Genomic DNA, 15,076 nt, shown 5'->3' with positions numbered 1-15,076 from the left:
AGAGTCCCACAATCTTCCTTTCAAATATTTAATGGTTGGAACATTTACAATCTCAGGAACCCAGGTAAAAGGACCCATTGTCAAAGCCAAAGTGGAGCCGTGGGAGTAATGTGTCATGACCCCACCCCCAGCTGCCTTGTGGAGCTGAGAATCCCAGTCTAGCTGGCTGACAGGGTGGTGGAAACAGATTCCATCACAACTTTCAAACGGCAATTTGAAGAAAATCTTGCAAAGTTATTGGGAGAAAGTTGGCGTGTGGGACTAAATTGGACGGATCTTTCAAAGGTTGCAGTACCAAATAAACCAAACTGTGCTGTACCAATCAATGATTTTATGCCAGATTAAAGTGCGACTACTAGAGAACGGCGGGGATCTGTGGAAAATAATGGTACTTTGCTACCGTAAATAAAAAGCAAACTAATATTAGAGGAAACATTTGGGGGCTGAACATATACAGGGGTGGCGGATAGAGGTGATATGGGTTGGAGCCAAAACAAAAGCATTGCCCTTTTAAGTATGCTCATATTATTTGAAAAAAATAAACCAATTGAAATTGCGGATATGAAAGTCTTCCTTCAAACTGGTTGTAGTAAGATCCGTGGAGAATGTCTTTTTGGGATGTGGATTGTAATGCTGGTCACGTGCTGATCGAGCTGAATGTGCTTCTGTGCTTCCTGGATGTCGATGACTGAAGCTTTGGCTTCAACCATCAATATTCCTTCCGCCCCGGAACATCCTCCCAGCAATTCCACATCCCACCTCTCGGTAACAACACTGTGCAAACACTCAGTATTGAGAGCTGCCTCCAGGAGAACAACAGGTAAAGCAGAAAGTGAGGGATGTGATGCTCAGCATCCAACCTGATTCACAGAGGGAGGGGTAGAGACAGAGACAGAGGGATTGCCACTGCCCAAACATCCTGATGGGACCTCTCCGCCTCAGCTCTGCTCTCTACTTCCGAGCCATGGCATTTGCCTTCCACACGCTTTCCGCCACCCTGCCTACAGTGAGCATCGGCGCGCCTGCTGACCATGGGGCTCAAGTCCAGGAATGGTGATGGGTCTGGCGACGGCAGGAGGCTGCGGGTGGGCTTCGCCGCTGATTCCGAGCCCGGGATAGTGGGACTGGGGCTGAGCTCCGGGGCGGACCGTGACGGCGCCTTGCTGCTGGATGGACGGAGCCGAGAAGACGGCAAACCTGGAGCCAAGGAAGGTCTCAGCCTCCTGACCAAACCCCTACGCTACAGTCAACCAAGCAAGAGGAAAGCAACCTACAGAAAACTGCAGAACTTTATCTACGATGCGCTGGAGAGACCTGGAGGATGGGCACTGGTTTACCATGCCTTCGTGTAAGTCCTTCTCTCGCTTTCAGCCGGGCGATTTCAGTGCGATTTCTTCCTGTTTTGTTGCATGTCATTACAATGACCCATCTCGCTTTGTCTAATCCTAAAAATCCCGGCGATGAGGCATCCTTACTCCCGAAGTCAGTCAAACACAAACCATGACAGCCATTCGTTACCGTTAATGTATCATTTATTGACAACATTCGGTGTATATTTTATTTGGCCGATTTTTAATCACATTCACTGCCAGCAATCCGCGGTGTTGTTCTCTACGCTGTTTCTGTTGCCGGATCCTGTACAATTCCAGTTTAAATGACAAAGGCGAATGTGTTTTGTTGCTGGACTCATTCTGCGTTGGTGCCAGAGAACCACACCTAAATCTGATTTAGAGAAATGTGCCCTGGGTATGCAGTATTGTGGAAGTTTAACTGGCACGATGACGGATCAGGGCATTGTTATTGGTCAACCTAAGGACTGAATTTTGTGCGTCTTGCTGAGTACGAGATTAAACCCGTGTGAAGCGGAGTCTCCGATGTCGGGTATCTCCCTGATAGTGATATGCAATAACTGACTTTACCAGTTTCACCTGTACTTCTAAGTTCATACATAACTTAAGTGTAGGAGACATTTTATGGGCAAGTTACATTTTAAAATTCTGTTAATATAATTTATGATGTCATAAGATTAAAAAAAATACATATTCAGTTTTCGGTAGAAAATGATTTCCCCCTCTGCTTTCCATTGAAAATTGCGCATGGATGGTGACTCTTTTTGTCCAAAGTAAAGTTTATCCTCCCCTTTCCTCATTTATTCCTGGTCGGAGGAATGTTCCCTCTCATCATTCAGACCCCATTAACCATTGCAATGGAAAGAGTTAACCTGTACTTGTACACTTGGCAAACACATTGATGTGCACAGGTGTAGACTCTAATACAAGTACAGTCATAACATCAGGGTTTTCAATATTTCATGAGGAAGTAATGCATGTCAATGAAGCTGTGTCCCACCCTTGCTTCATGACACACAAAGTGAACCTTAACAGTTGTGTGTAGTCTGCAAAACAATATTCGGGTATATCATCTGTTAACACACTTGTGCATAATTCAAAATAAAATCAGAATATGCCAACTAACGTATTTTATATTTATTGCATTCATGAAAATTGTTACCATTCCTTCATATTTGTACAGTTGAGGGCAGCATGGTGGCTCAGTGGGTTAGTCCTGTAGCCTCACGGCGCCGAGGTCCCAGGTTCGATCCTGGCTCTGGGTCACTGTCCATGTGGAGTTTGCACATTCTCCCCGTGTTTGCGTGGGTTTCGCCCCCACAACCCAAAGATGTGCAGGCTAGGTGGATTGGCCACGCTAAATTGCCCCTTAATTGGAAAAAATGAATTGGGTACACTAAATTTTTTTTTAAAATAAATAAATAAATATTTGTACTGTTGAAATTTGTACCATTACTCCACACTTTAGAGGTTATGTAAGTTCAGAAAATGTAGCGTAAATATGAAAATATATTGAACTGACGACGATGCAGTATGTTTTCTGTTCATGGATAGAAAGTAAATCAAAGTCATAATCTGTGCTGTTTCCGTCAAATAATTCTCTTGTGCACAGCACAAAAGATCGCTCCCATTAGCCTACACCCCCTATAAAGTGGAAAGTGACTTTTTACACGCACGGTATCTGTTCGTGGAGTTTTGCACAATGTTGAAGAGAAACTCTACAATATGTAGTTGCTTGAGATTGACAAGCTCTTTTGTGTTCTCTTGGTCTTTGGATAGTAGAGGAATAAATAACTCCCAAGCCGTGTGATTCAGACTATAAAGTATGTATCCAGTTTCTTCAGAGTCAAAGATAGATTGTAGTGGAAAGTCAATTCACTTGATTACAACACCTTATACTTTAAATAACTGTTTTGGTCAAATTCTCACAGCATTTTGTTCACCTCTTAATTGGCTCCCCATGTTGATTTGAGAGTGACACTCTCATGTTTGGAATTGCTACTTTCTGAGTCTCTTGTGTTTTGTATTATTGCATATTATTTCAGTGAATGTGACTCACCATGCAGTTTAGAATGAGATTTCATCTACCATATGTCTGCATAAATAATCCCGATCTTTAGCTGCATCATACTGTTTCACTGCTGTAACCACTTTATTCACAAATTTGACAATCTCACAGCTGATCCTAGATCACTTACGTAAATTAAACACAACAGTGATCCGAACAATTAAACCTGCAGCGCTCCCCTAGCCTGACAAAAGATCTCATTGTTTCCTGTCCTTCAGCTAATTTCCTATCCAATCTCCTATTTTACCCTAGAAGCATATGGGATTCTTACCTTTGTGCAATAGAGGCATGAAAAAGAAAGAAGTTATGAGAAATCCATAAAACACCGTCAGATGGATTATTGTGCTCAATTTTGGGCACCACATTTGAGAAATCGTTTTTGCTGGTGGAAAAGACAGTGACCAGAAGGCATAGGTTCAAGATGATTGCTTAAAAATAGTGGCAACAAGAGAAGTTTTGTTTCTGCACAGCAAGTTGTGATTTGGAATGCACTGGTGAAAGAAGTTTTAATAATACATTTCAAAAGGAATTTGGATCAATAATTGAAGAAGAAAAACATTGGCAGGGTAATGGGGGAGGGAGTGAGACTAGTTGGATAGTTGTGCTAAAGAGCCAGCAGAGACAATTAAGTGAATGTATCATTCTATGATTCCAAGTTTTGACTTAAGTAGAAACCTTTTATATGGAATCTTATCAAAACCCTTTGGGATAAACTATATCAAGAAAACCCAATGTCTACTTTTAACATCCTTAAATAGTTGAATTATATACGTGTGACTTTTCTTTACTGAAACCATGTTTTTAAAAGTTTCTTGGATTATTCCTGTACAAGTGTTCCTCCAGTGAATGGTTTTCATTACTTTAACTCATATACAAGTTAAGCTCATAAACATCTAATTATCTGCATCAGATTAGTTTCTCTTTTTAAATATATGCTAAGATTGACCAATGTTGAAGCTAATCTGCTTAAAACCCACTAAGTTTAATTGCTGTTTGTAAATGTAGCCTGAGGTTTTTTTTATAAATGTTTTTTTATTGGTTTTTTGAGCAAAGTATATTTACCGTTATGTATACAGAATAAGATATATATATATATTTATAGAAGAGAAGGGCACACACAAACATACCAAAAAAAAGTTATAATAAAAAATAAAATAAAAAATAAAATAAAATAACTGGTAGGGTATTATGCACCAGCTCAACTGCAGCAACTCTGTACAACTGGCAAAATTATTTACAACACATAAGTAGGCGACTGTTTGTGGGGGTGGAGGGGGGGGGGGGGGGGGGGTGGGGGTGGAGACCAGGGAGGGAAATATACATTTGGGTGCCGGAGAAACAATTACAGAGGGCAATACTCAAATGGGCCTGGTGTTGGTGTTGTCACTTGCTTCTCCCGGACGCATCTCGCTGCCGTTGTCGTCTCGCGCTCACCTCCGCTTTGGCCGTTCCTCCCGTCTTTCGCCTGGATTATCCTGGTTCTCTGTTCCTGTAGATGCCAAGTTTGTTATCGTTTCCCATGCCATCCTTCCGGCTATCATTTCCCTGTCTCTCCCCCACCTCCCTGGTTCGCCTCTCTTGTTCACTGTCTCTTCCCTCTTTCCCCCCCCCCCCCCCACTTCTGCCCCCTGCCCCCCCCCCCTCCCCCCCTGTGGTTCATCTTTCTTTCCTCTTAGGTTTAGCTGTCCTCCCCCTCCAAGCCTGAGGTTATTTGAGGGTTTCATTGTTGAGATAACTTTAGAAAATGCTCGGCTGGAGATTAAGATGCTGGTTGCTATCAAACTGCATTTCACAGATTGTTATGCATCTCTAATAACTGTGCCATCTGGAGTGTGATGTCTGACTGGTGCTGACATAAGAACATAAGAAATAGGAGCAGGAGTAGACCATAAGGCCCCGAAAGCCTTCTGCACCATTTACGGTAGATCACAACATATAAGTAAACCTGGCAAACAAGACCACCTTTGTCCAGCTCCAAAAATTGTAATTTAGCATATACTTGTGTATAAACTGACCCACTGCCCTTCTCAGACATGGGCATGCTATACACACATGAGTAAGCAGTCTCGCTTTTTCATTCTGCAAGTTCATATTTACGTATCTTATTGCTGGGCGCAAGGGATAGAGCAGGTGATAAGGATTGTGCTGGGAAGATGCATGGGAGTTCAAGAAATGCCCACACAGAGGGCAAAGAGAAATTAATCTTCCAGCAAAACAAATAGAGCATAAAGCTAGCTTCTAGCTGAAGTTGTAACATTTTCTAACTGTCAAATAACTGTGCTGCCGCAAGGTAATTTGATTTTTGTGAAAAAACTGATGCAAAAATAGAAGAAGAAAGAATCCATCCCGCACCAAATGTGTCTTGAGAACAGAGGTGAGTTGCTAGCCTGACCTTGGGAAACAAGTATCGGAATGGGTGCTCACTTAAAATGATTAAGTGATTACATTGTCAGTAGAAATGCAAAGCAAATATATGCACTTGAGTGTGCCAAGCAGTGTGCAGCACGATGGTTAGCACAGTTGCTTCACAGTTCCCGGGTCCCGAGTTTGATTCCTGGCTTGGGTTACCGTCTGTGCGGAGTCTGCACATTCTCCCCATGTCTGCGTGGGTTTCCTCCAGGTGCTCCGATTTCCTCCCACATTCCAACGATGTGCAGGTTAGGTGGATTGGCCATGATAAATTGCCCTTAGTGCCCAAAAAGATTAGGTGGGGTTACTGGGTTACGGGGATAGGGTGCAGGCATGGGCTTGCGTTTGGTGCTCTTTCCAAGGACCGGTACAGACTCGATGGGCCAAATGGCCTCCTTCTGCACTGTTAATTCTATGATTCTGTGAAATCCTGGATCCAGCAATGATTTCAGAGAAACAACTGGTTGGCATAGCTGTTTTGTGGAAGGAAAATGTCTGGTGTTGCAGCAGAAGACCAAGATCACTCGGAGATTACCAATTGGCCCAGCTGCAAAAAATAGCAGTTTCTAGCAATTCGTCAACAGACAATGACCAAAGCACATGTACCTTTCATGCCACATCGGCAGCATGGGAAACAGCCATGAATTTCAATATGCCAAGCAACTGAGCTGTGAAATGAAAGATTCAAAAACAGTTCCAGTGAAAACCACAAGACATGGGAAGACAGAATTTATTAACTTACATTAATAAAGTTAAGCATTAACTTGCATGGCTCTTGGAATTAACTGAAGGCCTATGGTAGTTTTCAAATGTAAAACAATGCTGAACATCAAGTTCTGTGCAAGGGTGTTTGTGCATGCCCATGACAATGGTTAGATAGATGAGGATGGAGTAAAGTTATGGGTTGATAATTTGAGGAATAGGCCTCCTGGTGGCTTCCATAAAGAATATATTTGTGGGACATATTCAGATTCCATATAACCGATGAGGTGCCTGTGAAGAAATTTGATCTGCACTGCAGTTAAAGCAGGATGTCTAACGTCCGTAGGACAACCTTTGGACGCGTGCTTCATAGAACATAGAACATTACAGCGCAGTACAGGCCCTTCGGCCCACGATGTTGCACCGTCCTGTGATACCCTTCTAAAGTCCCCCTACACTATTCCCTTATCGTCCATATGCCTATCCAATGACCATTTGAATGCGTTTAATGTTGGCGAGTCCACTACTGTTGCAGGCAGGGCATTCCATGCCCTTACTACTCTCTGAGTAAAGAACCTACCTCTGACATCTGTCCTATATCTATCTCCCCTCAATTTAAAGCTATGTCCCCTTGTGCTGGACATCACCATCCGAGGAAAAAGGCTCTCGATGTCCACCCTATTTAATCCTCTGATCATCTTGTATGCCTCAATTAAGTCCCCTCTTAACCTTCTCTCTAACGAAAACAGCCTCAAGTCCTTCAGCCTTTCCTCATATGATCTTCCCTCCATACCAGGCAACATTCTTGTAAATCTCCTCTGTACCCTTTTCAATGCTTCCACATCCTTCCTATAATGTGGCGACCAGAACTGCACACAATACTCCAAATGCGGCCGCACCAGAGTTTTGTACAACTGCAACATGACCTCATGGCTCCGAAGCTCAATTCCTCTACCAATAAAAGCTAACACACCGTATGCCTTCTTAACAACCCTCTCAACCTGGGTGACAACTTTCAGGGATCTACGGACATGGACACCGAGATCTCTCTGTTCGTCTACACTACCAAGAATCTTACCATTAGCCCAGTACTCTGCCTTCCTGTTATTCCTTCCAAAATGAATCACCTCGCACTTTTCTGCATTAAACTCCATTTGCCACCTGTCAGCCCAGCTCTGCAGCTTATCTATGTCCCTCTGTAACTTGTAACATCCTTCTGCACTGTCCACAACTCCACCAACTTTAGTGACATCTGCAAATTTACTCACCCATCCTTCTATGCCCTCGTCCAGGTCATTTATAAAAATAACAAACAGCAACAGCCCCAAAACAGATCCTTGTGGCACACCACTAGTAACTGGACACCAGTCAGAGCATTTCCCATCTACCACCACTCTTTGTCTTCTATCAGCTAGCCAATTTCTGATCCAAACTGCTAAATCACCCTGAATCCCATGCCTCTGTTTTTTCTGCAATAGCCTACCGTGGGGAACCTTATCAAACGCTTTACTGAAATCCATATACACCACATCAACTGCTTTACCCTCATCCACCTGCTTGGTCACCTTCTCGAAGAACTCAATGAGGTTTGTGAGGCACGACCTACCCTTCACAGAACCATGTTGACTATCTCTAATCAAATTATTCCTTTCCAGATGATTATACATCCTATCTCTTATAAACCTTTCCAAGACTTTTCCCACAACAGAAGTAAGGCTCACTGGTCTATAGTTACCGGGGTTATCTCTACTCCCCTTCTTTTACAAGGGGACAACATTTGCTATCCTCCAGTCCTCTGGCACTATTCCTGTTGACAAAGATGACTTAAAGATCAAAGCCAAAGGCTCAGCAATCTCCTCCCTACCTTCCCAGAGAATCCTAGGATAAATCCCATCTGGCCCAAGGGACTTATCTATTTTCACACTTTCCAGAATCGCTAACACCTCCTCCTTATGAACCTCAAGCCCTTCTAGTCCAGTAGCCTGTATCTCAGTATTCTCCTCGACAACTTTGTCTTTTTCCTGTGTGAATACTGACGAAAAATATTCATTTAGCACCTCTCCTATCTCCTCGGACGCTACGCACAACTTCCCACTACTGTCCTTGACTGGCCCTACTCTTACCTTAGTCATTCTTTTATTCCTGACATACCTATAGAAAGCTTTAGGGTTATCCTTGATCCTACCTACCAAAGACTTCTCATGTCCTCACTTGGCTCTTCTTAGCTTTCTCTTTAGAGCCTTCCTAGCTAACTTGTAACTCTCAAGCGACCCAACTGAACCATCACATCTCATCTTCACATAAGCCTCCTTCTTCCTCTTGACAAGTGTTTCAACTGCTTTAGTAACCCATGGTTCCCTCGCGCGACCACTTCCTCCCTGCCTAACAGGTACATACTTATCAAGGACACGCAGTAGCTGTTCCTTGAACATGCTCTACATTTCCATTGTGTCCATCCCCTGCAGTTTTCCTATCCAGGCGATGCATCCTAAGTCTTGCCTCATCGCATCATAATTGCCTTTCCCCCAGCAATAACTCTTGCCCTGCGGTTTATACCTATCCCTTTCCATCGCTAAAGTAAACGTAATCGAATTGTGGTCACTATCACCAAAATGCTCACCTACCTCCAAATCTAACATCTGTCCTGGTTCATTACCCAGTACCAAATCCAATACGGCCTCGCCTCTCGCTGGCCTGTCTACATACTGCATCAGGAAACCCTCCTGCACACATTGGACAAAAACGGACCCATCTAAAGTACTCGAACTATAGTGTTTCCAGTCAATATTTGGAAAGTTAAAGTCCCCCATAACAACTACCCTGTCAGTTTCACTCCTATCCAGAATCATCTTTGCAATCCTTTCCTCTACATCTCTGGAACTTTTCGGAGGCCTATAGAAAAGCCCTAACAGGGTGACCTCTCCTTTCCTGTTTCTTAACTCAGCCCATACTACCTCAGTATTCGAGTCCTCATCAAATGTCCTCTCAGCCACCGTAATACTGTCCTTGACTAACAATGCCACCACTTCAAGTAGCTAATCATGTTAGCGCCAAATAGAATAGGTGGATGGGTGATGGAGAAAAAAATCTTCACAAAAGAGTGGCAGTATGATCATTTGTTTTGTGTGGTTTTGTCCTAAAATTGTGGATATTATTAGTGCTCAAAATATCATCAGATCATTGGAAAGGAAGATGATGATTTATTGTGGAGGGATGATTCTGAAAACATAAACATCACATCTGATCCACAGTCGGATCCCTACAATGATGCCATGGTCAAAGTGACTCTGAATTAATTCGATGAACTCTTTGCATCAGGGATGCCAGAGGTAATGCATTTGACAGGTTTTAAAATGCTTTTAAAATGATATCGTTGCACAATTATTGTTTTCAATAAATTGTGCCATATTAATTTCATACGGATTATCAATGTTTTGTTTTACATTTCAAGATGGCGACCACCCAAATTGGTGGCTCAAACTTTATACTTAGTGTATAAGTCAATCTCCAGTTTTGGAATGATTTTTGGAGGCTTCAACGGTCGATTTATACACTGGCATCCATGGTAATAAGATCATGGCTGGCCCTTGACCTCAACTTTACTTGATTCACTGAGAGTCAAAAAATGTATCGATCTCAGCCTAGAGTATATTCATGAAGGCATATGCCATGGCTTTCTGACATATGAAGTTAATATTGTAAACATAAGCTTGAAACCAGGCAGATTTAATACCTGTAATGAAAATGAAATGAAAATCACTTATTGTCACGAGTAGGCTTCAATGAAGTTACTGTGAAAAGCCCCTAGTCGCCACATTCCGACGCCTGTCTGGGGAGGCTGGTACGGGAATAAAACCGTGCTGCTGGCCTGCTTGGTCTGCTTTAAAAGCCAGCGATTTAGCCCAGTGAGCTAAACCAACCACTGTGCCATAATATGCCATAAACATCCACTAATTATCTCATGATGGGATCCAAGTACTTCAGAGTTTGTGGGTCCCGTGACATTCACACTGCTAGATTCCCCAGTGAGTGGGTGGGCAGGGGCAGTAAATAAAAGAACAAATATGTAGGGAAATTTCTGAGAAGTACAAACTCAATAAATTAGTAATAGTAGGGTATTAAAATGAATCTAATTAAATTGGATAGAATCATTGTAAAACATATAGGTTGGTTGACATACCATTTACGAAAGGTGAATGCAGCTTCGGAACTTTTGAGGCGAGACCAATTGTTGAACTTCTTTTGATGGCTTAACAAGCTGATTCTGGAGAGGCAAAGTCTGTCAAAGTACCACACATGAGGTTGTCCCCTGCCAGTGATGCAGGATCTTTACTAACACGTTGTTTGCAGAAAGAGGGCCTGTTTTGGAGCTTCTGAAACCCCATGTTGTTGTTGTGGTGGTGAGTCTCTGCCCATAACTGGTTTCCCCATTTGCATTGATTGTCAGCTGGAGATTCCCACCTGTCATGTTTGTTGACGGCCTTCATGTCCCTTCTGATGGCATCCATGAATCGGAGATATGGGCTGCCTGATAATCTGTGGTGACGGGCCACCTCCCTGTGTAGGATATCTCATCCTGTGCACGTACCCAAGTCAGCAAAGCCTCCTGCTTGGTCAGCACTAGCATGCTTGGCATGCTTGCTCTAGAAAGGATTGCTTCACTGGCGACTGTGTCTTTCCATTCCATGTGATGCCAAGGTTGTGCCATAATCATCGGTGAAAAAAGTTATTAAACATTGTTTTGGTTGGAGTAAGTTGTTCATGTTCGCTGCCAACATCAATGTTTTGATACAGAGTCTTGTAGATGAGGATATTGGTCTTGTGAGCCTGCTTTATTTTTCATACTTCTATTAGTTGACAAAGTTGGTCGCTGATTTCCCAATGCGTGTGCTAAGATCTTTGCCAAGAGTCAGATTGTCTATCATCATAAATCCAAGGCATTAGAATTTGCTGATTGCTTCCAGTGGTGAGTTATTAAGTATCATCAGAGGCGGAGACAAAACACAATGTTATATAACTGCGGTTTTCTCGACACTGTCGCAGGTATGGGACAGATGATCCATGAGCCTTTGGAGTGGAACTTCTGTCTGGGCAACTAATGAAGCATCATCAGCATGCAGATGTTCCCTGATCAGGACATGCCACATTTTCACCTTGCCTTTTTTTCCTGATAGGTTGAGGACAGGAGGGTCTAGGATATGGGGTTGCATTCAGTGCTACTCACAGTGACCCATGCCTTCGGTGGGGTGTTGGGGGGGGGGGGGGGCGGGGGGGTGGGGGGCGGAGGTCAGGCACTACCGCCCGCTCTTTCAAGTGGCCTCAATGTGCTTTCAGACCAACACCAAAGTTCTGTGGTATACGTGGTTATTGGTTTGAGATCCCAGGTCTGCATGGCCATATCTTTTAATAATAGGAGTCAAGATGATGGAGCAGGCTGGGGAGGGCAGGAGGAACAGCAGTTGGGGCAACAGTGAGCCACAGGTCACTTGGAGTGATACACAGAGATGAGAGGAAGCATGTCTTGCCACCTTCACAGTGTCTTACTCCTCCTCAGCGAGAAAAATCTCCAGGCACCTCAGGCCCTGGGGTTAATGTGTGAAAACTGGATGTGGAAAATGCAGTAGGCCGTATACTGTGCAACATTGAGCACCCTCAGAGAATATCTACGTAATAGAAATGGGGCATTGCAGGTTCACAGCACGTTATGAAGGGTGAGGAGGCAGAGTTAGGAAGAGAAGCTTGAGAGGCGGGATTCTCCGCCTCATCGTCACCGTTTTCCGGCGCAGCGCGCCCACGCCAGCGGCGGGATTCTCCGTTCCCGTAGCCAGCAAATGGGATTCCCCATTGTGGGCTACCCCATGCCATCGGGAAATGCACGGCGTGGGTGTTCTGCTGGCGGGGTGGAGAATCCCGCCGACGGAGAATCCCGCTGGAGATGTTTGGGCTTTTTCATGAAAGCTACAAAGAGAGAATGGGTGTGTGTGGGAGTGAGTCAATGTGAGCAGGGCCAGAGAGAGAAATCATGGGCTCTGATGCTTCTCCCATTTCCAAGCCCCTTAGAGCCACCTCCTCCTTTATCCCTCCCCTCAATCATGCATAATATTTCTCCTCTTTCAAGATTCACCAATCAATTAATCAAACAATCACAGGACCTCATAAAATGATCACGCCCATTGTTGGTACCTGGTTATAAACACAATCGATATACATGTATAATGGGTCATTAATATTAAGAACAGCAACAATGTAATGGTGTAACTTTCTGTGCGCTCTATAGTCGATCCCACCATGATTATTAAACAAACCAGAAAGTACAATTTTTACTTTAGTAGCATTGTGCTAAAATTGTATTAAGTTGACAGGAAAATATCCCATTAGTTATTTATAACACAGTGCAGATAGTATGAGCCTTCATGAGAATGTTCTGCACATTGTATCAGATGGACATGGTGACAGTAAATTCATATTTGGGTGAAATATTCAATTTTGCAACCCAGATGAACTGCACAAGACCTTTTCCATTCTGTAGAAGAAGCAGAAGACTTTCTCCTGCCTTATATTATTCAATATATTCAATATAATTATTTTATACAAGGGATTTAATTAGATTCTGTTGCAGCAGTAATCTCGTAGGATGGAATGATCAAATGACTCCTGAGCAACATAGTTAAATGATTGAACAGCATTTGTCTGAACTGACAATGAGAAGTGTTGAAGTCCTTGGGTGTCTCTTATTTTTTTTATTCGTTCTTGTGATGTGGGTATCTGAGGCTGGGCTGGGCCAGCATTTGTTGCCTTCGAACTGAGTGCTTGATAGGCTATTTCAGTCGGGGCAGTTAAAGCCAACCGCATTGCGTGCGGGTCTGGAGTCACATGTAGGCCAGACCAGGTAAGGATGGCAGAGTTCCTTCCCTGAACGACATTAGTGAACCAGATGGGTTTTAAAGACAATCGGCAATGGTTTCATGGTCATCATTAAGCTTTTAATTCCAGATTTTTAATGAATTCAAATTTCACCACCTGCAGTGGTAGGATTCAACCCCAGAGCATTACCCTGGGTTTCTGAATTACTAGTCCAGTGACAATACCACTATGCCACTGCCCACCCATGCGGGACACAGCATTTAAGGGGCCAGAGGAAAAAGACTGAATGGTTCACAGCTGAACCTATGTTTCCTGATTAACAAGTGTTAAGACTGCTGATTGCTGCTTTTAACTACAATATATTTTCAATATCAACTATGCAGCACAACAATATTTCAATATCTCAAAAAACCCATAAAAAGCGCCAAGATAGAGTGGGATGATAGGTATTGTGCCCAGTTTTGGTCTCCTTATTTGAGGAAGGATGTGATGGCATTGGAGGCAGTCCAGAGGAGATTCACCCAGATTGATTCCAGGGATGAAAGGATTAACGTATGAGGAGAGGTTAAACAGTTTAGGTTTATACTCGCTGGAGTGTATAAGGATGAGACGGGATCTGATTGAGGTATATAAAATACTGAAAGAGATTGATAAAGTAAACAAAAACCAAATGTTCCCCTTATAGGGCAATCTAGAATGAGAGGTCACAGATATAAGTTGAGAGGTGGTAGATTTAGAACTGAGAAGAGCAGGAACTACTTCTCGCAGAGGGTGGTGAATTTGTGAAACTCGCTGTGTTCCTATGTAAGTCGGCAAAAGGACAAGATTGAAGTGAATGGAAAAAACACTTGAGAATCATATGCAGTATAAAAACGGTTACTGATTCACTATGAACCTATTACACATTCTGGTCTTGGCAATTTCATCCACAAAGCCTTCTTGATAAATCTCCATTAGCAACAAAATAAACAGAACTCCCGTCATGATTCCATCCTCTGTTCATAAAATAATAATGAATGACAAAATCCAGCTAGCCAAGTTCATCTTATCCATCCCAGAATGACGTATGAGCATGTATTGGGAGCAAGAGAAGGCCTTTCGGCTCCTTGACCCTGCTCTGCCATTTGATAACATTGCTTACATTATAACATTGACTGCAACTTAAAAGCACTAACTGGCTATAAAGCAACCCACTTCTGATCCACTTTCATATGAATTCCACTAAGGCCAGCTTGGACTGAGCACAACCAGGGGCAAATGCAAGATTGGTGTTCGTTAAACCCACCTCCTTAGCTTGGCCGCGGTTCCCACCCCATTCACTGGTGACCAGGACCTGCGGCTTTGTCTATCTCTAGTTCTGGCTTATTAAACAAAAAGGCAGAAACTGATTTATCAGTTAGCTCTGTTGCTTGGCATTTCTTCGTGGTGTGTTTTATTAATTACTTATTTTTCAAATGATCAATTTATTGCTTTGATGGTGTTTATATTTTCTTCATCCCAGGCAGCTGCTGCTGAGTTTCTAGCTGAAGGAGAATGAGAGGCTCATAAGGTAATGATTGCCTTTTGGAGGGCTGGCAATAGGGATTATTTTTTGCTCCAATAGAAACAGGAAGTGTTGGAAATGATCAGCATGCATGGCAGTGCTGTGCAGAGAGAAACAGAGGTCAGTGAGCCTTCATCAGAA

The 15,076-nt window shown here is 43.1% G+C and overlaps 1 protein-coding gene across 1 annotated transcript in view; it reads left to right on the top strand.

Moving 5' to 3' along the window:
* Positions 1-583: 583 nt before the first annotated feature.
* Positions 584-15,076, top strand: part of kcnq3 (potassium voltage-gated channel, KQT-like subfamily, member 3) — a 471,023-nt gene continuing 456,530 nt past the window's right edge. Inside the window, exon 1 of the mRNA XM_038809241.1 lies at positions 584-1,348. Within this exon, the coding sequence (XP_038665169.1) occupies positions 1,032-1,348 (317 nt within the window). The 5' untranslated portion in view covers positions 584-1,031. The remainder of the gene's footprint in view (positions 1,349-15,076) is intronic.

This window comes from Scyliorhinus canicula, chromosome 10 (genome assembly GCF_902713615.1).
Source record: "Scyliorhinus canicula chromosome 10, sScyCan1.1, whole genome shotgun sequence".
In the NCBI taxonomy this organism is placed as follows: Eukaryota; Metazoa; Chordata; class Chondrichthyes; order Carcharhiniformes; family Scyliorhinidae; genus Scyliorhinus; species Scyliorhinus canicula.
Note: the sequence above shows the minus strand (reverse complement) of the source record. Positions and strands in the feature narration are given on the sequence as shown.